Source organism: Echinops telfairi, unplaced genomic scaffold (assembly GCF_000313985.2).
Source record: "Echinops telfairi isolate 266 unplaced genomic scaffold, ASM31398v2 ScPeMD7_7429;HRSCAF=8467, whole genome shotgun sequence".
Taxonomy (NCBI): domain Eukaryota; kingdom Metazoa; phylum Chordata; class Mammalia; order Afrosoricida; family Tenrecidae; genus Echinops; species Echinops telfairi.
The window spans coordinates 626,703-654,393 of record NW_022111329.1 but is presented as its reverse complement, the minus strand read 5'-3'; the positions used below and the strand labels follow the sequence as shown (position 1 = coordinate 654,393).

The 27,691-nt window shown below is 38.9% G+C and overlaps 1 protein-coding gene across 3 annotated transcripts in view; it reads left to right on the top strand.

Moving 5' to 3' along the window:
• The window catches only part of UBQLN1 (ubiquilin 1), a 58,674-nt gene that overhangs the window by 17,068 nt on the left and 13,915 nt on the right, over positions 1–27,691 (top strand). For all 3 annotated transcript variants that reach the window (XM_045298623.1, XM_004715956.3, XM_004715957.2), the window contains exons 2-6: positions 6,085–6,236; positions 10,949–11,064; positions 19,184–19,446; positions 19,711–19,869; positions 20,600–20,834. In XM_045298623.1, coding sequence (XP_045154558.1) covers positions 6,085–6,236; positions 10,949–11,064; positions 19,184–19,446; positions 19,711–19,869; positions 20,600–20,834 — 925 coding nt within the window. The remainder of the gene's footprint in view (positions 1–6,084; positions 6,237–10,948; positions 11,065–19,183; positions 19,447–19,710; positions 19,870–20,599; positions 20,835–27,691) is intronic.

The following is a 27,691-nucleotide window of genomic DNA, read 5'->3' as shown; positions in this document are numbered from 1 at the left end:
ACATAGATCTGTTTCCCCATCCTCACATATAAATATATTTACATATGTGCATGCCTTTATTTAGGCCTCTATAAGTGCCCTTAGCCTCCTAGTTCTTTCCTCTAATTCCTTTAACTTTCCTCTTGTCCCACTATCATGATCAGCTTTTATTTGGGTTTCAGTAATTCCTCTCAGTTACATTACCCTTAATCACGCCCTACCAGGCCTCCTACATCCTCCTCACCACTGATTTGGGACACTTGTTCCTTTGTCCCTGGGTTTGTTAACACCACTCCCACCCCACCCCACCCCCCAATGTCCCCCGGGAACTGTCGGTCCCATTGTTTTCTCCTCCACATTGTTCATCCAGTGTATCTTATTTAGACAGACCTCCGGAGATAGAAAACAAAACAATAATAACAACAAAAAGCCACGCAACAACAGCAAAGAATATGGCGGTCTCTTATTTGTGGTTGGTGAGTATTGTTCTTCTGTCCGTACTTGGTCTGCAAGGATCTTTTGTAGGGCTGGGTGTCTTCTAACGTGTTCTTTGAGTTTTTCCTTGTCTGGGAAGACTCTTACTTCTCTATCTATCTTGATCGATAATTTGGCTTGGTAGAGTATTCTTGCTATTGCATTGTTTTTCTTCAATTTTTGGAATATGTTACTCCTGTCTCTCCTCTTCTTTATAGTTTCTGCTGATAGGTTTGAGCATATTCTTATTTGGGAACCTTTATTTGTGATTGCTTGTTTTTCCCTAGCTGCTCTCATGATTTTCTCCTTTTCCTCAAAGTTGGATAGTTTAACTATCATATGCCTTGGTGACTTCTTGGGATTCAGTTTAGCTGGTGTTGTTTCAGCCTCCTGAATCGCTGCCTGGTTCTCATTCATTAAGCTGGGGAAGTTTTCCTCCAAGAATTCTCTCACTATTGTTGCAGATGACTTCTTTGTTGTGTCTTCCTCCGGTAAGCCAAGAATTCTAATGTTTTGCTTTGTAGCATCAGACAGCTCTTAGGTTTTCTTCAGCTTCTCTGATGATCTTCTTAGATTTTTGTTTGCATTTGTTAAAGTCTGCTTGGGTGTCCTCCAAGTCACTGGTGCCATTTTCTGCTTCCTCCAGTCTATTCTCGAGGTCCGGGAGTCTGCTACTGGTTTTTGTTACCTCCTCCCTAAGCTCTTGTATTTCCCTTTGCTGTATGAACTTTATCTACTCTTATCATTTCATCCCTTTTTTGTATTGTTTCCCTCATATCCTATATGACTCCAAGCAGCATTCTCAAAATTTCTTTCTGTGGCAGATCAATGTCTGCTGCTTCTATACATGTCATTAGGTTCAGGACACCTTTTGCCATTGCCTTTTGTTTCTCCTGTTTTCTTTTTGTTGAGGTCATTGGTGCTGATGGCTGTGTGCGATGCGTTGTTTTAGAGTAGTCAGGTGCCATTTTCCAAGGAGTCGAAGAACACTGGCTTTCTCTGGGAGACTTGTAGGAATGCTTCTTTGAACTGCCTACAGCTAATTTCACTATAGGATTAGCCTATCACTTTATCCTTCTGTGGCTTCACTCTCAAAGGGAGTGCCCCAGAAGGCTGATGGGTTGCCTGCTTTGGTGTAGAACACCGAGAATGGTGGGCGGAATTGCCCTAGCCAGGTACATCACTGCGGAGGTTGGCCAGAAGTTCCTGCAGCAGCTTGGAACATTGGCAAGTGTTGGCTGAGCTGCCTTAAGCCGTGTGAGGCACTAAGGTAGGTGGGAGAATGTTCCCTCAGCCACACAGGCAGGAATTCCACCAGTAAGAAGTTGGGTGCAATATCCCCTGTTGGAGGTCCCCTGGCTTTCCCTAGCCTTGGGTTATGTTGCACAGGGTGGAGCTCATCTAACTGGGTGGGGGACAGGTGTCAATGCCATAGGCTAAGGGGAGTGGCGTGTGAGAGAACAGGGAAGAGACAAAGAGGAGAAAAAAACCAAAAACTAAGCCTGCTGAGACTGTGTGGGGATAGAGAGAGGAGAAGGAAACTAAAGTAACAATATAGCTGAGCCAGGATCCCTGCCCATGGGGCAGCAAGGGTTTAATCCCTACAAATGTGCTTGACACAATGGTTGTTTGTATGGATTGTGATGAGTTGTACCAGCCCCCAATAAAATGATTTTAAAAAGAAAAGCCTCACTATATTTTTTTAACATTCTTCAGTACCTGATCCATTGTCATGAAAATGATATATAACAATAGCTAATGAAAATAATATATAACAATAGCTTTAATAGTACAAAAGATACATGGCACAGTTCATCAAAGTTTTTTATGATTTACCATTCTGTAATTTTTTTACATACCTGTTACTATCATAAGGGGGCAGTATTCACATCAACCACAGCTGAATATAAAAGACTGATCAGCATCCAGATTAAGTTCCCATGGTGTATATATATATATATATATATGCAGTAGTTGATGATTTTACATTTACCCAGTAGTTATAATTCATGCAGCTGCTTTCAACTCAGCAGCTGTTCTCTACACATGTGTGACTGGTCTGCCTAAGTACATTATGGCACCAACCCTGTCACGTACACCTGTATGTGTATGCTGTGTATGTGGCAGGATTGGCGTGTGATGGATGTCATCATGCCCTGCACTTGTATGTGGGTATCTGCATGTGGGTGGACCCACCTGGGTACGGATACTGGTTCCTAAGACCATCGGAAATATGTGGTTCCAGATGGTTTTAGGTGACCCCCGTGAAAGGGTGGATCGACCCCCAAAGGGGTCGTGACTCACAGGTTGAGAACCACTGTCTTAAAGAGTTAAGACAGCCTCAAAAGGCACAGAGGCAGATCTACCCTGTCCTTTAGGGTTGCTGTGGGTCATCATCAACTCTGTGGCAACGACTTTGGTTTTGCTTTTTATAGAGAGAGAGGAGCCCTTGTTTTGTGTAGTGGTTAAGTGATTGGCTGCTAACTGTTCAAAATGTTGGTGGTTCAAACCCACCTGCCACTCTATGGGGCAAAGATTGACAGTCTTCTGTCTAGATATAGCCTCGTAATGTCCCTACCAGGCAGTTTCATTCTGTATAATAGGGTTGGTATGAATTACAGTTGAATCATAGTAGCTCAGGTAAGCAGTCCACCCCAAATCTGACCTCTGGCTCCAATTGCCTCCAGGCAAGAGTCAGACCTGCATCCACTAGTCATCTTGTATTACTTATTCTGGCACTAATCGTTTCTCTCTTGCCACCTTACATCTGTGCTGGGTGTGATAATTAATTGTATTAGCCACACAACTCAGTCAGTACTCACAGTAATAGAGTTTTACTAAGGAAATCAATAGATTACCCCAAGTCAGGATCAACAAACAGTAAGGATAACAGTCATTGGTCTCTGTAGCCCAACCTTTCTCCAGTCCTTATTGTCTCAGCCACATGATTCTTTGGCCTTGCTTCCATGGGCCAGGAAGCTAACCTGCCTGTCACTCTGCCTGACAGTTCCAAAGTTGCAGGCCAGATAGTGGATGATATTCCATAGTCTCAGGTTGACTCTTCTGAACCTCTGTGCCAGTCATGCATTTTGTCTCAGCAGCCTCTGCCGCTTCCAGATGGAGATCTAGAATGAGCTCTTCCAAAGTCGTTGGGGTTTCTTTGCTGCCGCTTCAAAAATGGCTTATCCTTATAGCCAGGGGCGTCATAACAAAAATTAGCCAGTCCCCTCAATTAGTGTTTTACATAGCCTATTTTCGTAGCCCAACCCACTCATTTGGTAGACATCCTAGAGACTTGGTCAAAGAGCCATGTTAAGAAATTTCACTTTATGACTGTGGCAGTGGATTCCTTTTAGTTTTTTGTCTTCTAGTTAGAGAATATTTTGAAAATGTTATTGTATAAAGACATTTTATTTTAGCTACTTGATGTGATGGTACTGTACTTTATGTAGCTCTTCTAGCCAGATTCTTGTAACCTCCACCAAATGACTAGATAGGACAATGCAGATCTTTTGTGTTTCTTGATGAGCCTAAGAAAGATGCTGATAGTTTATGATTCAGTTGTAACTGTTAACTTGGTAATGTTACATGTTAACTTGAATATTGAAACTAATGTAGGAACTGATCAACATTGCCATCCTGCTGGGTATAAAATGAACCATTTCTGAAGCAGAAAGAGGAGGAATCTCAAAATCATTGAAAAGAGCCAAGATTAGAGCACATCCTTTTGTTGCCAAGATCTCTGTGTATTAAGATTAATCCAGGGACTGGAAACTGCCGCAGCAGAGGAGTGGCAGAGTAGCTGAAGCAGCAGCAGAACCAAGAGCCAGAGAGCTTTAGGTTTCCAGACGGATGAAGCAAGCAAAGCTTACTGCTTTTTGAAGGGGACTTGCTTACAGAATGCTGTGTCTTTTAGGCACCTAATTGGAAGTTTCATTGTTGACTCAATGGAACTAGAGCTGACCACCTTCAGGTGCTTATGCAAAGTGGAGTGAGGGCACTTTACCAGCAGAGCTGAAAGAGCTTTGTAACAGTGCTTAGTGGGGCAGAGACCAGGCCAAGGGTGACAAGCAGAGAAGAAACTCCTTACCAAAGAACTGTATATTGAATATTTCTTCAGTTACGTGACAACCAGGAATGTCCTCATGTTTTCAAAACAGCCCCCTGGGAGTAGTATCAACTATAGAATCTCTGTTGTAGGTTAGTGGGATATAGTGGCTTGAAGATGTTTTTCAAATATGATTTAAAAAAATAATTTGGACTGGTAATCTTGAGTCAGTCTTAATGTAGATTCCTGAGCCGTATTTGGACATTTTCTGATTCAGATTGTCACATGACTCCTAACCTTACAGGTGTTTGTGGAGAAACTCTGAGAAACACTGATCTAGCATAGAATAAGTAAATTACTCTCTGTAGTATGATGCACTTTCTTATTATCTGTTTTGCATGTTATTCTCTGGAAATTTTGAGTTTTCCCGATTATTTTTCTTTTTTTAAAACAATCATTTTATTGGGGGCTCATATAACTTATTACAATCCATACATACATCACTTGTATAAAGCACATTTGTACATTTGTTACCCTCATCATTCTCAAAACATTTGCTCTCCAATTTATGCTCCTGGCATCAGCTCCTCATTTCCCCCACTACCTCCCCGCTGGCCCCTCCCTCATGAAGCCTTGATAATTTACAAATTATTATTTTGTCATATCTTACACTCTCTGACGTCTCCCTTCACCGACTTTTCTGTTGTCCGTTCCCTAGGGAGGGGGTTGTATGTAGATCCTTAAAATTGGTTTCCCCTTTCTACCCCACCCTCTTTCCACCCTCCCCCGGTATCACCACTGGTCCTGAAGGGATCATCCGTCTTGGATTCCCTGTGTTCCAGTTCCTATCTGTACCAGTGTACATCCTCTGGTCTAGCCAGATTTGTAAGGTAGAATTGGGATCATGATAGTGGGTGGGGAGGAAGCATTTAGGAACTAGAGGAAAGTTGTATGTTTCACCCAATTATTTCTTGATCTTCAGTTTTCTTTCTGGAAAGCCTGTGCTTTACTCGACTGACTCATTGAACTGCTCTCTTTAAGAAAAGATACCTGCTTTTATCTCTCTTTTTCCATAATGCTACACATTACTAAATATTGAATGAAAGAAATGGGGATGATAGTGTAATAGGCCGAGGAGAATATGGGATTGTCATTGTCGGCTGTGTGTGTGATAGAGAAAGACACAACAGAGACAGAGTAAGCAGGTGAGCAAGTGCATGCAGGATTGGGTATGGAAGTTGGAAGAATAGATTCTTGTAAGTTTGTTGAAATCTAGTTGTGGCTTGAACGGAATTTGGCGCTATTGACCTAATTAAGATATTGTGACTAAGTGAATTGTTACCCCTCAGTCGAATGTCAGTTATAGGATATTTGCATCAATTGGACTTTTGCATTAGAAATAGTGAAATGACAATACTAATTTCCCACTAAGATCAAGATACTGGAGACAAGAAAACATGTATCTTGCTTGTATTGTAATATCTGTAATTGGGACCTCAAGGGTTTCTGTGAGATACTACTTGGATCTAGACTGGATGGTGCCATGAAAACATCTAATACATACTTGTTTCATGTTTCTTTAGTTCAAGGAGGAAATCTCTAAACGTTTCAAATCACATACTGACCAGCTTGTGTTGATATTTGCGGGAAAAATTTTAAAAGATCAAGATACTTTGAGTCAACATGGAATTCACGATGGACTTACTGTTCACCTTGTCATCAAAACACAAAACAGGTATGTTTTTAAAAGACAGATAACTTCTAACTGTGACTAAATATTTGTTTGAAATCAACCAATGTTGGCTTTCACTGCTTTTCCCTGTTATTAATATTTAAATGTATTAAAATGATACTCTTGATAACAAATTGAGTAAAACAGTGTGATTATATATTGTTAATGCTTAGATGATTGACAGACAACATGTAATATTTTTAATTTTCCTTAGTATTTAGTCATTAATGTACTGATTTAAATTAAAATAAAAGGAAATTAATTTAATTTTAGCTGTGCTTTTTGTGTTGGAAAATTTTGGTTGAAGATCTGGGGAAATTAATCTATTTGGTAAATTGCAAATCAATAATCATTTTATTTAATCTAACGCATCATTAATTAAGAGGTACTTTTATTTTGTGCATTATGGAGAAATTGTCAATTAAACTGACATTTTCTTATCACCTAAAAGTTTTATTTTATGTCGAGTCAGGGTTCTTTTTAGCCCAGTGTTTCCCAAAGTGGTTGATGCTGCCCCTTAGGGCTACTGGAATGTTTAGAGGGGCTGATAAAGCAGATACCTACTACTTTATCCTGGTGTATGCACTGTAGCATGGCATTTTTAAATTGCTGCTGAGTAGTTTTATTTTCTGAAAATGGGGCTAAGTAAGTCCGGGAATCCAGATTTTGGGTGTGAATTAAATTTTTTTTTATTAAAGCACTCTTGTGCATACATAGAGAAATACAGCACAGGAATTAGGGTGTGCTTGACCCTCTCTCCTTTGTGTAGTGAAAAATTACGTGTAGCTTTTGACTTCCCCTAAATTTAAATACTGTATATACTCGAGCATAAGCAGACCCGAATATGAGCGGAGGCACCTAATTTTACTACAAAAACTGCATAAAAATGTGCTGAAAAACTTGGCTTATATTCAAGTATATATGGTACTTAGCTTATTGGCGACTAAAGACCTTACCAATACGTTAACAGCCAATTAACATGTTTGTGTGTTATATATTGCACCCACATAAAAATTGCATTTTTAATACTGGATGAGATATTTCACAAAGTTCAGGTTTTTGTAGCTGTTGGTGTAGCTGCAGTGTTAGTTTGTCACATTTCTTTTTCTTACTTTACAACGATCCTTATACCAGAATCATTTATCTTGAAATGGTGGGCACTCACAGCTGTGGAACATACCAAGCAATTGGACCTTTTCTTGTTATGTCATGTTGTGCTTTTGTATGGGTTTCATGGGATTATTCAGGTTTACAGTTGCACTAAACAAGATAAATCACAAGGGACCACTTTTTTATTTTTAAACACAGTTCACTGGAAAGACGAGCTTTTGACACAGCAACAATTAGCATCACAATGCTTATTAAAAACAATTATTTTAATCCACAAATAAGTAGACCTGCGCAGTTCACATCCATGTTGTTAAGGGTCAACTGTAGAAATGAAATAAATTGGCTTAATGATATAAGTAATAAATGAATAAGGCTTTCACTTAAGAATGCTAATTTACTTATAAGCCATTGATACCCTTTCTGCAAGCTTTTATGCTAGTATTTGCAAAATGGCAATTATATTTGCTTCACTGATGTTAGACCCAATCTCATGTTTCTGCCTGTTTAGTGCTAATTAATGGTGAAATCTCTCTGCAGACATTTTATGTGGCACTTACACAGAACATTTATGATACAGCAATGCACTCAATCACTCCTTTAAAGTCACACAGATAAGATCACACATGTGCAAACCAAAAACCAGCTCACCGTCATCGAGTCAATGCTGACTCACAGCGACCCTTGTAGGGCAGTATAGAGCTGGCCCTGTGAGTTTCTGAGAGGGCACCTATTAAAAAAAATTACAGTTTTATTGTCACATAATTTACATATGTCATTTGATAGTTCACTCATTAAATCATCAAGGAGAATTGTGCATTCATTACCATATCAATTTAGAATTACACCACCCCCCCCATGGTTAAATCACCTTTCAAATGAGTTGTGCAATCACAGTTCTAGATCTCCCTCCCCCTCCCCACTTTCAGTTTTTATTCTTGAAATCCCCTTTCCTTCCTTATCACCCTCCCCCACCCCTACCCCTGCATCCCTTACCAACCCTTGTTTTAGTTACTGTCAATATGCACCCATTCCTGCGCATCACAAACTGGAAAACCCAGCAGAAACAATAAAAAGAAAAATCAAAATAAGGTCATAAGGATATAATAATAATATGAAGACCAAAATACAAATAATGCATAAGAAAGAGAAGACCCTTACCCACATTCAAAAAGCCAGGGAAGAAATTTCTGTCATGGAACCAAGTAAGAGATACTTAAACCCATAACAAGTTCAGTTCGGATCTCTAGGAGGTCATCTGGCTAAGTATGGAGTTCAACTCAGAATGCTCAAGATTACAGGGGTCTCTGTTTGATGGTCAGGCTGTCCGAGACTCTTACCTGGGATTAGAGGGGATCTGCTAGTGGCTCCGTCTGACTAGATACTCTGCAGGTGGGTTTTGGGCTCCCATTGTCCTCTATAACCTTCTACAAATTGGATGTTCATAATTTTAGCTTTGGTGCTTTTCCCTTCGCCATATTCAAATTTTGTAGTTGTCGTCTTTGGATCACATAGCTGGTGGCTTCTTCCATGTGGACTTAGTTGACTCCTTTGTTAGATGGCTGCTTGTTTGAATATAAATCTTTAAGACCTCACACACTATTCTGATTGATAGCCAGGAACCATCTACTTTCTTCACCACACTGCTCTAGCATCTGTATTCTATGATCATACTATGAATCATTCTATGAAGGTGACTATCTAGCGGGGTCATGTTATGAGAACTAACTGTTCTTGAATTGGGGCTAGAGTTTAGTAGGAACCCAGATGCCAACTGCTTCCCCATGGGATTTGCATGTTTCAGGTTTACTTCAGTGGTCATCATGTGACAAAATCACAACCCTGTAAGACCTGCCTCAGTAGCAGCTATAAGCCAACTAACAACCAAACAGAACACAACACACCCACACCCCAAAACAAAGAGAAAAAAAGCAAGAAGCAAGAAGCAAGAAAAAAAGCTACAAAGAAGAAAGCAAAAACCTTATATAAGCAAAGGATTACAGCATTGTCAATCCACCCCTCTGGGGTGTAAGTGGATTGCACTCATCATCAATTTTCCCAATGACCTAGCCCTCCAGACACTGCCAGTGTGAGGAGTCTTTTTGAGTACACTGCCATCTTGAGCTGCAACCCATGCATTTTTGTCCTACACAGTTCGATGTCTCATTCTTTTGGGCTCTGTTGACCCTAAGTCTGGGGATTGATGCCAGTGTGGGCCTTCCTGGGTCAATTCTTCCAAATGTAGATCCCTGCTCAACTTATCCCAATCTTTGTGTCACTGCAGGGTGGGCATTGATTGAGGTATTACCTGTATGGTGATCCCTGGTCCTTTTCCATTGGACACCCACCAAGCTGGGGGGTTCCCCCAGTGTCCAATGACCACTACTTCCACAACCCTGTGGTTGCTAGTCTCTGCTTTCTCTCCCACCCAAGAACCCATGCCCACAGTCCAAGGTACAGGCAACTTCAAGGTGGGGTTCAGTTCATTCAGCAGGGTCTCTGTTATGTCCGTCTGGTGTAGCCCCTGTGTTGTGCCCTGGTGCTTAGTCCGCGGTGTGGTTGCATAGTGTTTACCCAGGTACCTAAAATCTGGCTCATTGTCTCCAACACCTTTCAGGTTCCAGCAGGTTTAGCATCCTTTCTTGTTGTATGGTTTGTTCTCCTCAGAGACGGCAACTGTTTATGGGAGTCAAAGCCCCCTCTTTCTCCTGAGAAGAGGATAGTGGTTTTGAACTGCTGACCTTAAGGATTGCAGCTGAACACAACCACTGTACCACCAGGGCTCAAACACATCACACATATATAGGCATCACACATATATAGGTGATACCTGTTAGCAGTTGTAAGACAGACCCTGATTTTTCAGGTGTGTAAAGATAGGAAGATAAGTTTCTTAGAATTAATGAGTAAGATTCTAAACTTTTAAGGGGCAGTTAACAGACTTGGCCTTTCTAATGATGCCCCCCAACACACAACACACAACTTAATATTAAACAGTAATCAGTTATTGTTTGATTGATTTCTTAGCCTTCCCTTAATAATTTCAGAGGTCTGAATAACACTGCTTTTCACTTCTAAACTTAAAAGAGGACTAAAAAAAATTATATTGTAAGCTTTGTAAAAATAGTCATATGTTCTTTTCTTTCCTAATCAGTATGATTGACAGTAATGTAACATGTAAATTCTACTCAAGGAATTGGCCTATTTACAGTATTTTTTATTTAATGAGGTTAGCTTTTTAAATTTTGTATTCCTTATGCTTAGTTAAGGAGCCCTGGTGACATCGTGGTTATGCGTTGGGCTGTGATCCAAAAGGGCAGCAATTGGAAACCACCAGTTGCTCCACTGGAGAAAGATGGGTCTTTCTCCTTCCAGTAAACAGTTAATGTTGGAAACTCAAATGGACAGCTGTACTCTGCCCTACATGATTGCTATGAGTTAGCTTCAACTTGATGGCAGTGAGAGTAAAGTTTGCTTAGTTATCTCAGAATATAGACTGAATGGTAGTACGAATTGGTTTAAAAGCTTACATTTTATGTGTATCAGGATTTCACAGGTTCTTTTGAAAATAATTAGCATGACTCTACACTGTTAATTACTTTCCTCAGGTCTCAAGATCATTCAACACAGCAAACAAATACCACTGGAAGCAGTGTTACCACAGCATCAGCTCCTAATAGTAACTCCACAACTGGTTCTGCCACAAGCACCCCTTTTGGTTTAGGTAAGTGCCTGTAGTCTCTTCTAGGTTGTTGAGTTGATTCCACCTCACATTGGACCCCGTGTACAACAGAATGAAATGCTGCCCAGTTCTGCACCTTCCTCACAGTCATTGCTGTATTTGAACCCATGATTGCAGCCACTACTATTTCAGCTGATTGAGGGTTTCTCACTGACCTCCAGGGACACTAGTCCCTTCTGAGAGCCAAAGTACATGAAACAAGTTTCCCTATCATTGCCGCTACAGACTGATTTTTACATTTTTCTGGCACTCTATAGTATATCTAATATAATTCTCAAGGCCATAATTCATAAGTATCACATCTTCAGTCTTCATTCTTGTTCAGCTTTCCATGTAAATTAGATAATTGAAAAATTTCATCTTATTCAGATACTTTCACAGGTTTTTAACAACGCAGAAGATATATATCAAGGACTCAGTAGAAAGAAAATGTTTTGGAAATGATGGCAACATAGGTACAAATGTACTTGACACAGTTAATATATGGATTGTTATAAGAACTGTAAGCCTCCAGTAAAATGATGGGGGGAAAAAAAGATAATCTGATTTGCAAGGATATTTAACCAAAATTAAGGATATAAACAAAGTTTTAATACATACTTTATTCATTCACTGCCATTGACATAATTCTGCCTCATAGCAACCCTGTAGGACAAGGTAAAACTGCCCCTTTAGATTTCCAAGACTAACTCTTTACAGAAAGAGTCGAAAGCAATATAAACTTAGTGTACTAATAAATAATTTCAAGTAATGACAAGTGTGAACATTAGAGAGTTTCAGTAATTATAAAATCCCCTTTTCTCTACTCCATAAACACCCTGAATTGACATCCAGTTATTGTACTAGACCTAGTTTAACAGGAGAGCCCTGGTTATGTCGTGGTTCCACACTACAGTTTTGCAAGGTCAGCAGTTAGAAACCACTAGCCACTCTACTGGAGAAAGATAAGCTTATTACTATTCCTGTAAAGAGTTAACAGCCTTGAAACTCACGGTGGGTCAGTTCTACACTACAGTTTTGCAAGGTCAGCAGTTAGAAACCACTAGCCACTCTACTGGAGAAAGATACGCTTATTACTATTCCTGTAAAGAGTTACAGCCTTGAAACTCACAGTGGGTCAGTTCTACCCCTACTGTAGGGTTTCTGTGAGTCATAATAGACTCCATGGCTTGGCTCAGGTCTTCAAGATAACATATTTGCTTTTAATACTATAAAGTCATTTGCAACAAATTTGCCCTGTGCAATACATCATTTGATTTTTTTTTTTTTCCTTAGCTGTATTTCCATGGGCACTGATTGTGGATCCAAATAAAACAACATCTTGAAAGCTTCAGTCTTTTCTCTGTTTATCATATTGTTGCTTATTGATCTAGTTGGGGGGATTTTTGTTTTATTTATGTTAAGGTGTAATCCATACTGAAGGCTGTGGTCTTTGATCACTATCACCAAGTCCTTCAGGGCCTTTCCACTTTCTGCTGCAAAATTGGGTCATCTGCATATCACAAGTTGTTTGTTAGTACATCTTCCTTCAACCCTGAGGACATGTTCTTCTTTGTATAGCCCTCAACATCTGGGAGTATTTGCCCAGCATAAGTTTAATAATAGGGTGAGAGGATACAACCTTGACACATACCTTTTCTGATTTTAAACCACTCAGTATTTCACTGTTCTTTTTGAATGACGGCCTCTTGATATGTGTACAGATTTTGCATATGGGTGAAAAGTAACAACCGTCCCCAAATAATGTTGGATAAAATATTGCAAGACTGAAACATCAAAGACAAAAATAAAGAACCTCTCAAACATATGTAACTATTTACTTAGAGTAAGAAAGTGTTGGGAATATAGGTCTGCTTCATTAGCATACATTTGTATTTAACAAGTGGTCAGTAAGAGACATTTTCTTTAATAGTGAAAAACAGTAATATATTAACATATTAATATATATATTACTATGTGTTAGGGCTCTCTAGAGAGATAAAACCAAATTGCTGATAATTTAATATATTTATTTAAAGATAATTAGATATATAACAAGAAATGAACTGTTAAATCATATACAGATAAATATATAATACAAGAAATAAACTGTTAAATTAGAAAGCACTACAAATGGCTCAGTGCAACTCACATCTGTGAGAGAAAGTTGAGAGACTAGCAGTCCTTCAAGTCTAGAGATCATATATATGACATGATCTCTCTAATTGACTCTGAGGAAAATTAGCCAATTCTCTAGAGAAACAAACCAGTGATAATATATACATGCGTGAGAAATTTTATATAAAAGTGACACACACAAAGTTGTAGAAGCAGTTATATCCAGTCTATACATCAAGTAGAAGCTTTTCTTGACTTATGAAGGTGCTAGGATTTATGAACTAAGAATTAGAAACACCACAGGGTGGTGGAAGCAGTGGTGGATGCATCCATGGTGTGTTAGTTTGGGTAGACTACAGAAACAAATTTATAGACATTCATATGTGTATAAGAAAGAAGTATGTATACAAGAACAATTGAATATTGTGAGAACATCCCATCCCAGTCTAGATCAAGTTCATAAGTCCTATATATTAGCCCATATGTCTGATACCAATCTATAAAGTCTTCTTCAGCCTCATGAAACCCATGCAATGACGCCGAATGCAGGGAAATCACAGGCCAGTGGGTTGGAAGTCCTGTGGGATCCAGTGGCATTGTAAGCATCTGAGCATTGCCAGGAGTCTCCAGCTCTGAAACTGACTGCCTCAGCGTAGCTTCATGTGACTTCTCAGAAATGTCTCGCAGGGAGAGAGGAGAGAGAGAGAGAGAGAAAAAATCTCCCACTTCCAAGGAGGAATACTGGGGTTCCCAGAATCCTCAGGAGAAGGCCATGCTCACACAGAGGCCTCATTGGCTATAACCAGCAAGTCAGGCTCCTGAAGAACCCAAGGTCTCCAGGCTATATGGCAGGCCAATGATAAGCTCCAAGGGTCAGCAGGCTATGGTGGATCTATGAGCCAGATGTGCAGGTTCCACATTATCTGCCAGAAGAGACAGCCTCCTCATGGAGTTTGCTTAAATAGGTGTAGACCACACACCCACCGACTTGGGGCTTGGGAGGAAGCCTCCTTGGCTAACAACTTACTTCTGCATGCTCAACTACTGTTCTTCAAAATAAAGCACCCATCGAAAACACTATGAAGTTTTATTCTAACCACATCGGGGTGTCATCAGTTGATACTGACTCTATTAAGGAAATGTCTCTTTTCTATCCAGAAACAAGAGAAGTTGGTATAGAATCTTTGACCTTCAAAGTTCGATGCTGATTTAGCCAGCCCTGGGCTGCATCATCCAATTTAGCATGGTATTGTACAACTATGAACCGTTAGGCTCAAAAGGTTGGTAATTGGCCCAGGGCTGAGCACAAGGCTGAGTACAAGTACTAATGGAGGTTTCACACTGTCTCGCCTGAAGGCTCCTTCATCTATGCCTTAGGGCTCGTGTTGATTCACTTGTATTGGAAGCCTTTAAAAGTTGCTTGATGGGTTCTGGGATAATGGGAGTGCGGTTCTACTCTGACACATGAAGTCACCATGAGTTGGAATTGACTCAGCGGTAAGTTAAGCACCACACTGTTGTTAGATCTGGTCCTTGTGATGCTTACCAATCTTTCCTTACATTTTCCCCCTTTTAATTCCCATGATACTGTTGACCCTGGTAATTTCTTTAACTTTTTAATTGTGGGTTTACCTCTTATTTCTTATGCTTGGATTATTTAGAGTTCTGGTGTGTCTCTTTTATACTATATATTAGCTCTTGAGTGACAATATCCTTGCTAATAATTACTGTATTTTGGTAGCTCTTAAAACTATCTCTATCCACACCATCTCTGAACTCCAAGTTTTGTATTCAGCTCTTTGGGAGGTTACCTGATGTTCTCTTAAATATTGTAGTCCATATATTTCTTTTCAGATCAAAGGGAAAAAAAACAATGGAATGGAAAAAGTATCATTTCCCTCCTCAATTCAGTACCTCTCATTGCTAAATATCTTGATGCATACATAGCCTTTCTTCTTTCCCAATCCATAAAACTATTACCCATTGCTATTGATGAAATAGTTAAATGAACTATTTTAATTTGTCATGTTTGCTCTGGTTCAGTTCCATAGTGCTAGAAGAATATGAAATTAATATTGTGCTTAAAATCTTTCAGAGCTCTTGGTATTGCAGCTTTTGTCCACCTTTCTGTCCTTGCTACTTAGCACATTTTAGCAGTTGGAGTAGTAAAGATAGGCTGTCCTGTGGTAATAGATCACTCCCAAACCTAGTGGCTTATTACAAATGGGGAAACAAGTGGAGTTTCTCCCTGCATTGCTTTCCTTTTGCTCCCTACAGTGCTTTCCTTGTGCTATAATATGTTCTTCTTTTTTAAAATTTAGGTTTGTTTTATTTAAATTTAATGTTAATTCCATGCTGTGTTTCACTAAGAACAATACAGATTCTGTATCTGTGGCTCCAGTCAGATATCCAGTAGTACAAATTAGCTTCAAGTTACACATACTGAAAGAGGCTGAGCGAGCGAAGGAGGGCAGGAGTGGGGTGGGGGGCAAGGGGATGCGGAGGGAAAGGGAAGAAGGAACAAAGAATTGACCGCTCATGCAGGCTTTTCCATACCACCTTCAATGCTAGCCTGCTTCAGAGGGAGAATAGAAGTAGGCAAGAATGAGCAGCCATGGATTGTTGAACAGTTACCAGCACCATACTTTTTCAGCAACATCTCAGTATAGTTTGAAACACTTTTTACAGTAAAACCATTACAATAACCTTTAACTACCTCAAACTAACACCTAATTAATTTGAGACATTGGTATAAAATTTTGAATTAAACCAAAAGGAAGCAATGTTAATGCATATGCCTCTCTAGTGTGATTAATTAGCCCCTCTCTCAAATTGTTCACAGCTCCTAGAAGTCTAATGACTTTCGAATGTAATTTTCATTTCTGATGGTGATCTCGTCACTGATTGGTGACATACTGGCACAGTAATGCTGAAAATCCTCTATATGCAGTCCTGTTAGTGTCATTGGGGTGGTCAGAGATGGATTCTCTTGGCTTTTTAGTCTCACTGATCTTCATCTTCCACATCCTGCAGTGCTTCTTTGTTTTGCTCCTCACCATCACCCTGCCTGTCTGAAGTCCATAGTGTCAGATTATCACGTAATAATTGCATGATAAGTGTGGAGGCTTTATAGCTTCCTTCACTCAGAGTATCCAGTTCTGCAGTTGCATCATCAAAGCTGCTTTTGCCAACCTGCAGGCACGGTCGGGAATTGAAGCATTTTGTAGTAGAATACAGAAAGTTGAGTGCAAGACAGAAGCGAATGGGGTGTGTTGGTGGGAAGTTCTGTCATTGCAATATCACTAGCAGCTTTATAAGCCACTAGGCTGTTCTCTGCAGTTTCCTTCCTGTCAGTCCCTGTGGCAAACTCAGCATACAGGAATTCACTTAAAATTCTCGCACAACTGTATTCATAACATGCTCAAAGTTCCTCAGTCATATTTTTGCCAGCCTCCTCTATTAAGTATTGTCTTGCCCTTCACACACTGTGTCTACTGTCTAATAAGTGATTTTCTCTCCTTCCCTCTGACCCTTAGAAACTTACCAGTAAAGAATGTTTCTTTTAGTGTGAAAACTTTTTCTTGGCTTTTTATAATAATGTGGTACATAGAATATTCTTTTGTTATCGAATAATTTCACTCAGAATAATTTCTTCCAGGCTCATCCATGTTAATGCAGTGTTTCTGAGATTTTTCATTACCCTTTACATTGCTAATCTTTGGTGTGTGCATTCATCATACTTTGTCCACGCTTCCATTGGTGGGCATTTACTTGTTTCCATCTTTTGCTATTGCAAATAGTGTTGGTAATGAATGTGGATGTGCATCAATGTATTTGTTCCCCCTCTCTTCTTGTCTCTAGGATATATACCAAGTAGAAAGATTGCTGAGTCATGTGGTATTTCTATTTCCAACTTTAGGAAGCTCCATCCTGACAGGCACACCAGGAGTGTATAAGAATCCCCGTTTCTTCATACTTCTGTGTTTGTTGTTAGCTTGTTTTTTGTTTTTAAATTTATTGTTAGTACTATGCTGAGATGGTGTCACCTTGTTTTGATATTTATCTCTTTAATGGGCTAATGTTCAAGTGCATTTTTTCATATGCTTCTTGACGGTCTCCTGTCATCTTTGGTAATGTGTCTTTTCATGGTGTCTGTTCATTTTCCAATTGGATGATTTATCTTTTTGTTGTTGAGGTGTTGACTTTTAAAAATACATATATACTTGCCCCATGTCCTATATGTCATTGCCAAGTATTTTCCCTCCAATTTGTGAGTTCTCATTTTTAGTGAAATATTTTGACTTTGTCTAATTTTTCGGCAATTCCAGCCATCTAGTTTGTCTTTATGGTTGGTAGGGTCTTTATGCCATGTAGTAGGGTCCCTAAGTTTACCTCTGTTTTTTCTTTGGTGATTTTTATTTCTAGGTGGTAATGTGGCTATAGGTTGGGCTGCGACCTGCAAGGTCATCAGCTCCAAACCATCAGACTGGACTTTCTGTAAAGGCTTTTACAGTCTTAGAACCCACAGGTCAGTTCTCCCTTCCCTGTGTGGTCACCACTGAGTCTTCATGGACTGATGGCAGTGAGTTTTTATTAGTTTTGAGGTTTCAATTTAGGTGTTTGATCAATCTTGAGTTTGTCTTTATATATATTGAGAGGTATGGGTCTTGTTTAATTTTTGTGAATAGATACCGTGTTTTCCCAGTCCTGTCACTTCCTCATTTCATGCTTTTCAGCCTTGTATCAAAGATGGATAAATTGACTTTGGGGGCTGGGTTGTCAGTTCTGTCCCATTAGTCTATATGTACCTGTCATGGTACCAGTACCGGACTGTTTTGACTTCCGTGGGTGTAGATTTTGAGATTGGGAAATAGGAAGCTTCCTACTTGGTGGTGGTTCTTTGGTAGTACTTTCCTCTGATCCAAGATTTCTTTCCATATACAAACAGTGATTAACTTTTCCATCTCCTTAAAGAATGATGTTGGAGTCGTCATCAGTATTGTATTATATCTGTGGTTGTTTGGGGGCGGGGGTAGTATTGCCATTTTCATTGTTAAGTCTTTCTATGAGCATGGTATATTCTTCCATTAATGTTGGTCTCTTGATTTATTTTTTTTTAGAGTATGCTTTGTCATTTTCCTGTATTGGTCCTGTGGGCCATTGGTCCTGTGTATATGCTCTTACGTTGAAGATTTTCCCTTCCATTTCTATTTTGTTGAGTGTTTTCATTAGGAATAGATTTTTTGGGGGTCAAATGCAATTTATGCATGGATTCATATGATCATGTGGCTATTTGTCTCTGTTTTACTTATGTGATGAACTATGATTATTATTTTTCTAAGGTCAAACAATCTTATATACTCGGTATGAATGCTACATGATCACAATGTATTATTTTTGGATATGCTGTTGTATTACTTATGGCTAGGATTTTCTTGCCTGGTTTTGGTATCAGGGTAATGCTCATTTCATAAAATTAATTTAGAAGTTTTTATACTTTTCTGTGTTCTGGAGTAGTTGTATAGAGTAGATGTCAACTCTTCTCTGAATGTTTGGTAGAAGTCACCAGTGAAGTTGTCTGAGCCTGAATCTTTTTGTTGAGAGTTAAACTAATTTTGTGCAAAGAAAGGGAACTTTTAAAGAGTTTGTGAAAAAATTCCATTATCATTTAATTTTATTTTTCATGAATGTTTTGAAGTCAACTTGTATTATTAAAAGTATAATACAATTATATGTTTATACTTTCTTTCATTAGATGCCATCTGAAAATATATTTAGTTTGTTTTAAGTATCAACCTGAGTGAGTTTTTGGCTAATTTTATAGATTTTAAACATGTGCTTGTGAAAGTAATACGATTTATATTTTTGTTTTTAAAGGGTTTCTTATAATTTAATAAGGGACACAATGAATACTTCTGTGTCTTCATATTTTAGTCTAGTCATGTTAGTATTACAACTTGTTGCTTTCATTTATGTGTCCATCTGCCCCCCTTTATCTTTTTAGGTGGCCTTGGAGGGCTTGCAGGTCTCAGTAGCTTGGGTTTGAATACATCCAACTTTTCTGAACTACAAAGCCAGATGCAGCGACAACTTATGTCCAACCCAGAAATGATGGTCCAGATAATGGAAAATCCTTTTGTCCAGAGCATGCTATCAAATCCTGATCTAATGAGGCAATTAATTATGGCTAATCCACAAATGCAGCAGTTGATACAGAGAAATCCAGAAATTAGTCACATGCTGAATAATCCAGATATAATGAGACAGGTATGTGGAAAGCTATTTAAATCCATTTAGCTAAGAAATTATATAGTGATTTCTTATTTTATGTGCTTGAAGAGCTTACCCCAGACTAGGCTAAAGAGAAGAATGCTAATTTTTGTTTAGGAAAGTCAAAGCTTTAATTCAGACACGTTTTTAATTTAAATATTGAATACTTTTTGTGATTAGAAAAATTACAAAATTAGTTAATAGTTAATCACTAAAGATAATTCATATGTGTTTTTTGACCTTTTATTGAAATTGTCACAGACATTGGAACTTGCTAGGAATCCAGCAATGATGCAGGAAATGATGAGGAACCAGGACCGAGCCTTGAGCAACCTGGAAAGCATCCCAGGAGGATATAATGCTTTACGGCGCATGTACACTGATATTCAAGAACCAATGCTAAGTGCTGCTCAAGAACAGGTGAGAGATTGTTCCAAGGTTCAGGCTGAGGACAAACTCCTGTTAGAATGTGCGTGTGTCCATGCACACGCGCGAGAGAGATTGAAGGTACCTTGTGTTCTTATCCTGCTATAATAGAAATACCATAAGTGAAAGGGTATAAAGAATAGAAATTTACTTTCTCCCAACTTAAGGGACTAACAGTTCAAGTTCAGAGCACTGGTTCTAGAGAAAGCCTTTTTCTTTTTTACCTCGGGAATGGTTCATCTCATCTCAGATTCTGTAGTCCTTGCATTTCTCATCTTTGAGAAAACTCACTGTCATCAAGTAGCTTCTGACTCACAGTGACCCTATAGGACAAGGGAGAACTGCTCCTGTGAGTTTTCAAACCTAGGAATCTTCATGGGAGTAAAAAGTCTTGTCTTTCTCCCTTAGAGCAGCTGGTAGTTTCGAACTGCTGACCTTGCAGTTAGACCAACACAGAACCCCACTATACCACCTAAGAAGTGATTAAGTTTGGGATACACTGTACCTACATTGATAATTTGGTCTCATTTAGTAACAGTCATGTTTCCAAATAGGAGTATTCACAGGGACCAGGATTACAGCACATACTTATGGAGGACAAAATTAATAATGGGGAAAATTAATAATGGGTTCTTTTATATAAGAGTACTTTTTTATGGGGAAAATAAGTTTTATATCCATTATTAAAATAAAATATTTATGAACTTTATATCTTTGTTTACAGTTTGGTGGAAATCCATTTGCTTCCTTAGTGAGCAATACATCCTCTGGTGAAGGTAGTCAACCATCCCGTACAGAAAATAGAGATCCATTACCCAATCCATGGGCTCCACCGGCTTCCCAGAGTTCATCAGGTTCCAGTAGCACCGCCAGCTCTGTGTCTGGCACTGGTGGTAGTCCTGCCAGTGGCACTACGGGGCAGAGTACCACTGCACCCACTTTGGGACCTGGAATAGGAGGTAAGCACGTAATGACTCACTCTTTCTTTGTGTCCTTACTAATATAAATAATGGAAACCTTTCTTTTACTCTTCATATCTTTGGGTATAGAATGTTAATACCATTCAAGTGGCAGTTTTTAGTCCTTTTTTTTTTTTTAATGGAGCTTGATGTAATGATTAATTATCGTGTGTGCATTATAGTGGAAACAGTCACTATAGGTGGTTTCATAGGCATCATAGTTAATACTTGAGTATATGTGACTTGGCTTGATTTTGGTATTGAATTCTAGATCCATGGATTCCCAAACACCTATTAGAAATCCATAGGGACAGTTCTCTGCTCTAATAGGGTAGATGTGAGTCAATCTGCTTGATGGCTTTGAGTTTGTTTGGGCATGAGTCTAACTCATCTTGATGGTTGTGGGTTTCATTTATTTAGCATAAAAATAGCACAAAATACAAACATGAAGTTGTGAGGGATTGCGTATAGTTTAAAAAGATGCCTGTGTTTTAGCTGAGAAAATGGCATTACAGAACTAGAGGAAAGCTGTATGTTTCATTGGTGCTATACTGCACCCTGGCTGGCCCGTCTCCTCACTGCGACCTTTCTGTCAGGGGATGTCCAATTGCCTACAGGTGGGTTTTGGGTCTCCACTCTGGATTCTCATTCACAGGGATAGGAATTTTCGTTCTTTGGTGCCTGATACTTGGTCCCATCGATACCTCTTGATCACACAGGCTGGTTGGTGTGCTTCTTCCATGTGGGCTTGGTTGCTTCTCTGCTAGATGGCTGCTTGTTTATCTTTATCTTTAAGCCTTTAAGACCCCAGATACTATATCTTTGGATAAGCAGGCACCATCAGCTTTCTTCCCATTTGCTTATGCACCCATTTCGTCTTCAGTGATTGTGTGGGGAAGGTGAGCATCACAGAATGCAGGATTATTAGAGCAAAATGTTCTTGTGTTGAGGGAGTACTTGAGTAGAGGCCCAGTGTCCATCTGCATGCTTTATAAATGTAGAAGTAGTGCCGTTTGTAACAAAAACAATTATTTATATTTGCTTTATTGCTTATTTAGTTCTTATTAACAATATTTTGAGAGAGATGCTTTATTCCCATTTTAAAGGTCAAAGACAGCAAAACTTTCTTAACGAGTAGGAATTTCCTCTTTACTATAGCAGGATTATTGTCTAACAACTTGTGCCTAACCAAAAAAATCAATTGTGCAACTCTTTCCTAAGTTTACTGCTGATGGGTAACGTTTCCTGTTAATGTTTCCAAAGGAAAACAATGTTTCAAAGGAAAACAAAAGCACAAATGAAGTTACTCTGCTGGCCTATCACTTTGTCAGCATATTTGTACATTATTATGATTGTTTGGAATCTCTGGTGGGTTGTGCACTTGGTTAATTGCACTCAGATGCTGACCCAAAAACGTCTACTCAGAGGCACTTAGTGATAAATTAAACCCTTGAATACCCTATGGAGCACATTTCTATTCTAATATACATGGGATCATCATGAGTTGGAATCACCTTAGAGGTAACTCGTTTTTATTTTGATTATTAGTTCATTGATGTTTATTTTATAAACACAGGAGGGTAAATAAATATTTCTACAAAATCATACAGACCTTTATTAAACAAAAATATCAGTGTGAAGCTATAGCTTTTGTTTCTGGGCATATCTTCTATCTAGGTCTAGACACTTCTGACGGAGGTGTTCCCATCTCCAATCCTTTCCCAGAGAGTTCTGCACTCTGATTTATACCATGTAAATGGAAGTTTTGACCTCCTTAGTGGACTTAAGTTGTTTTTCCTTGAAATGGTCTTTGTGCTTTGGAAATGAAAAGTTTGAAGAAATTAAGATCAGAATGTAGGGGAACAGGTAAGGTTTCCCAACACAATTTTCGTAGAACAGCCATTGATCAGATGCTTTGTCTTGATGGGAAAATTTCCTTAGAGCAACTTTCTTAATGCTTTTCTTACTGAGCAGTTTTCATAAAATTTGCTCATCATAAGCCACCCCCGACCACCCCCCCATTATTCTGTATCCTTTGAGAAAAATCTATGACGATTAACTCTTTGAAGTCCCCTCAAACAGTTGTCATAATGTTTTAAGCTGACCCTTGTGCCTTAAATTTAACTGATTTGGAAATCCATTCTAAGGCGGTTTAAAACAAGTCTGTTACTGAGAGAACATGTCTGCAGCTGTCCATTGATTACAGACACATGTTTGAACATGTTTTGTTTAGAATGAACCCATGTATATATGAACTGGAACCCTAGTATCACTATTTTTTTATTTACGTGTGTGTGTGTGTGTGTGTGTGTGTGTATACGTACACATATACACGAGGGGACAATGCACCCGCTCATGCAGTTATCTCAGTATGCCAGCTTTTGGGGGAAAAATCAGCTTGCCTCTCTGGCCCCACGCACCTTACTCACATGACCTTGCTTGGGGTGATGTCTTTTTGTTTCTGGGAATGAAGAGAGACATGAAAGGGGACAGCAAGTTGAAGACATAGAAGAGTCCAAGGGAAAAAACAAGGGAGGTGTTGCCAGCCATCTAAATAGTTTGAAAATGTTTCCAAGAATGGTATCGCAGATTTGACAAATGTATTAAGTGTCACGGAGAGTACTTTGCAGGTGACAAGGTTGTTTTGAAAAGAGTACTGTTTTTTAGGGGGTACCTTGTGTACACATAAATGTGCGCGCGCTTAACTTTGAAATTTGTGGATTTTCTTTCTCAGTAAGCAAGTCCTCTTGAAAGTGATATAATTATAAATGACTGATAAATACAGGTCTGTCATCCAAGAGACAAAATAATAAATATTACAAGATAAAAGAAATCCACAAAAATTTTATTGATATAATTAAAAATAATTGAGCACAATATTTTGGTATACATATCTATGAGCAGTGGAGTTATTTATTGTGGAAAACAATTGGGATTCACAATGTTTTTTGTAATCAGTATCAATTGCAAATGCTCATCCGTTAATACTGATATGTGAGATTTATTTCATCTTTTGAGACTGCCCTTACTCATCCCATATATTTATGGTTTTGATTGAGCATATTCAGCACTTGGAAAGCATTTCTAAAATTCTGTTATTCTTATTTTGCATCTTTTAGAATCCCATATTGCTGATCACTTGTTTCAGATTGACGGTTTGGTGTGGCTCCTCAGTAGCACTATTAAGTGAATTTTGAAATGTAGAAATTTCTTTGCATTTGCATTAGGATCTGAAAAAAAGTGCTGCTAACACTGTAGTTTCAGCTATTAAAGTATATCCAGTGCAAACGGTGTGGAAATGGAGATCTTTGAACTTTGGACAGCATAGGAACTATATAAAGCAACTGGACACTCTTTGTCATTCAAGCAGTATTGGCTATTGTCAGAATGTGTTGACTTTGCCACAGTGTTTCATGTGTAACTGCTTTCTTTTTTTGGCTTTGTAATTTTTGACAGATTGATTGAACTTGAGAAATATCATGGCTCTTGCGAAACCAATTTTCCAAAGTCATTGTTTGAGCTTGATGGTTATGTCATTCTTATTCAAAAAATTTCAATGTTGGCCCTTAGCTCAAAAAATTGCAATGAAACTTTATCTGATTGGGTTTGATAGGTCAGGATTTTAAAATACTATCAGCTATTTCTAACAAAAATTCATGGAACTGTGTGTGGCTGAATTCAAGAGTGAATACTACCTCAATAATGTAATCAGTTTAGGTATTTTCTGAAGAGTACCAGCTATAGCATAAACAATGAACAGCTATAGTCTTTAAATAATGAAGTTTTGACAGTTTTTGTAAACTGGTTTAATGTGTTTTTTCTCCATACGTATGAGGTAAGACCAACAAAATCATACCAATCTGTATTAAACAAAATCCCCAAATTGCAAATTGATATAATTTCTTTCTTTTAAAATTAAACATTCAATTGGGAGCTCTTAGAGACATTATAACAATCCATAATTCAGTTAGATCAAGCATAATTTTACAATTGCTACCACCATCAGTTTCAAAGTATTTTCTTTCTTTCTTGAACTCTTCAATATCAGCTCCCTTTAGCCCCTCTCTCCCCATCCTATCCCCTCAGAAACCCTTATTATTATTATTGTGTGTGTGTGTGTGTGTGTCATAAACCATCCTGTGTGTCCGTTCACCTGCAATTCAGTTATTCATTCCCTTTCTGTATTCTCCATGGAGTCTATAAAGTTAAGAAACAACTATTGTGAATTAGGTAGATGTTTACATATTAGGTCATTTTTTATTTCAACAACTTATACTTTATAATGGCTTTCCTTGTTAAAACCCCAACCCCTCACCCCCTTTTTGTTTTGTTGCCCATCTCCACTATTAGGATACTTTCATTCCCCTCACCCAAATTAACACCTCCCTATTCTAGCCTGTTACTTTCTCTCACACCTCTGGTAACTATCAAATTGCTGCTTCTTTTTTTAATCATTTTATTGGGCCTTGCACAACTCTTATCACAATCCATACATACATTCATTGTCTCAAGTACATTTGTCCATATGTTGCCATCATCATTTTCAAAGCATTTTCTTTCTACTTGAGCTCTTGGTATCAGCTCCTCACTTTTTTACCCTGCCTTGCCATCCCTCCCTTCCTCATAAAACCCTTGATAATTTACAAATTTTATTTTTTTTATGTCTTGCACTGTTTGATGTCTCCCCCAATCCTTTGTCTGTTGTCCATCCCCCTGGGAGGGGATTATAGGTAAGTCATTGTGTTTGGTTCCCCTTATCTCCCCCCATCTTCCCCTTACCCTCCTGGTATGGCTACTCTCAGTATTGGTCCAGAGTAGTTTATTAGTCCTGGATTTCCTGTGTTTCCCACCCTTATCTGTACCCATGTACATGCTCTGATCTAGATATTTTTAACAAAGCCATGATTTTGGGACGTCCGTCGTCTGCTTCTGCCCATACTGGGGCATGTCAGCTTTAAGTCCAAATGAGGATTTCAGCTCCTTTAATTTGCAACGGTGTGTTTAAAGTTCCATTTCATTTTAGTAGAGTTCCAATTTGAATCCTTTTGACGGGTCTTATGAAAAATGCGGTACATCTTGCCAGATTATGTAACTGCCACACTAGTAACAATGCTTTCTGTTTTTCATATTTTCCACTCATTATGTAAAAAAAAAATCTGTCCTGTAATTGTTCCTTTTAAACAAAATTTTTTATTATTCTTCACAATTTTTTTTAGATCATTTTATTGGGGGCTTATACAAGTCTTCTCACAATTCATCCATCCATTCGTTGTGTGAAGCACATTTGTACATTTGTTGCCATCATAATTCTCAAAACATTTGCTTTCTACTTGAGCCCTTTGTATCAGCTCCTCATTTTTTCTCCTGCCTCCCTCCTCTCCCTCATGAACTCTTGATAATTTATGAATTATTATTATTTTGTCATGTTTTACTATTTTGTCATGTCTTATTATTTCACCCACTTTTCTGTTGTCCATCCCCCAGGGAGGGGGTTAGATGTACATACTTATAATTGGTTCCCCCATTCTACCCCACCTTTCCTCTACTCTCCTGATATTGCCACTCTCATCACTGGTCTTGAAGGGATCATTTGTCCTGGATTCCCTGTGTTCCAGTTCCTACCTGTACCAGTGTACATCCTCTGGTCTAGTTGGGATTTGTAAGGTAGAATTGGTATCATGATAGTGGTGGGGAGTAAGCATTTAAGAACTAGAGGAAAGTTGTATGTTTCATCATTGCTACACTGCACCCTGACTGGCTTGTCTCCTCCTCGCGACCCTTCTGTAAGGGGATGTCCAGTTGTCTGCAGATGGGCTTTGGTTCCCCAATCTGCACCACCCCCTCATTCACAATGATATGATTTTTTTGTTCTGTGATGCATGATACCTGATCCTATTGGCACCTCATGGTCACACAGGCTGGCGTGCTTCTTCTTCCATGTGGGCTTTGTTGCTTCTGAGCTACATGGCTGCTTGTTTATCATCAAGCCTTTAAGACCCCGGATGCTGTATCTTTTGATAGCCAGGCACCATCAGCTTTCTTCACATTTGCTCATGCACCTATTTGTCTCTAGCAATCTTGTCAGGAAGGTGAGCATCATGGAATGCCAGTTTAATAGAACAAAGTATTCTTGCATTGAGGGAGTACTTAAGTGGAGGCCCCAATGTCCATCTGGTACCTAATACTAAACCTATAAATATATGCACATAGATCTATTTCTCCATCATAATATATAAATATATTTACATATGTACATGCCTGTATTTACCTCTATAAATGCCCTTTGCCTCCTAGTTCTTTTCTCTATTTCCTTTTACTTTCCTCTTGTCCCACTGTCGTCATGCTCAGCCTTCATTTGGGTTTCAGTAATTTCTCTTGGTTACATTGCTTTTGATCACACCCTTCCAGGCCTCTTACACCCTCCTTGCCACCGATTTTTGGATCACTTGTTCCCTTGTCCCTGGGTTTGTTAAAACTACTTCCTTTCCCCTACCTCCCCATCTCCCACATCCCCCACAGACCCATAGGTCCTGTTGTTTTCTTCTCCATATCGCTTATCCTGCCTATCTTACCTAGATAGAGCTGCAAAGATAATAATATGCACAAAAACAAGACAGAGCATGACAAAAGAACACAAAGCGACAACAACAAAAAAACTAATGACAAAAAAAGAGAGAAAAGCCTGTAAATAGTTCAAGGTCTGTTGACCTTTAGGAGTGTTTTCCAGTTGAGTCTGGTGGGGTGCCATGCCTTGGCCCCCAAAAGTCTTATTTTTGGTACTCCCTCGGGACTTCCTTGCTCTGCTTCACTTGCTGTTCTGTTGCCTTGGTGTGGTGGAGTTTTACATTAATTCTTTT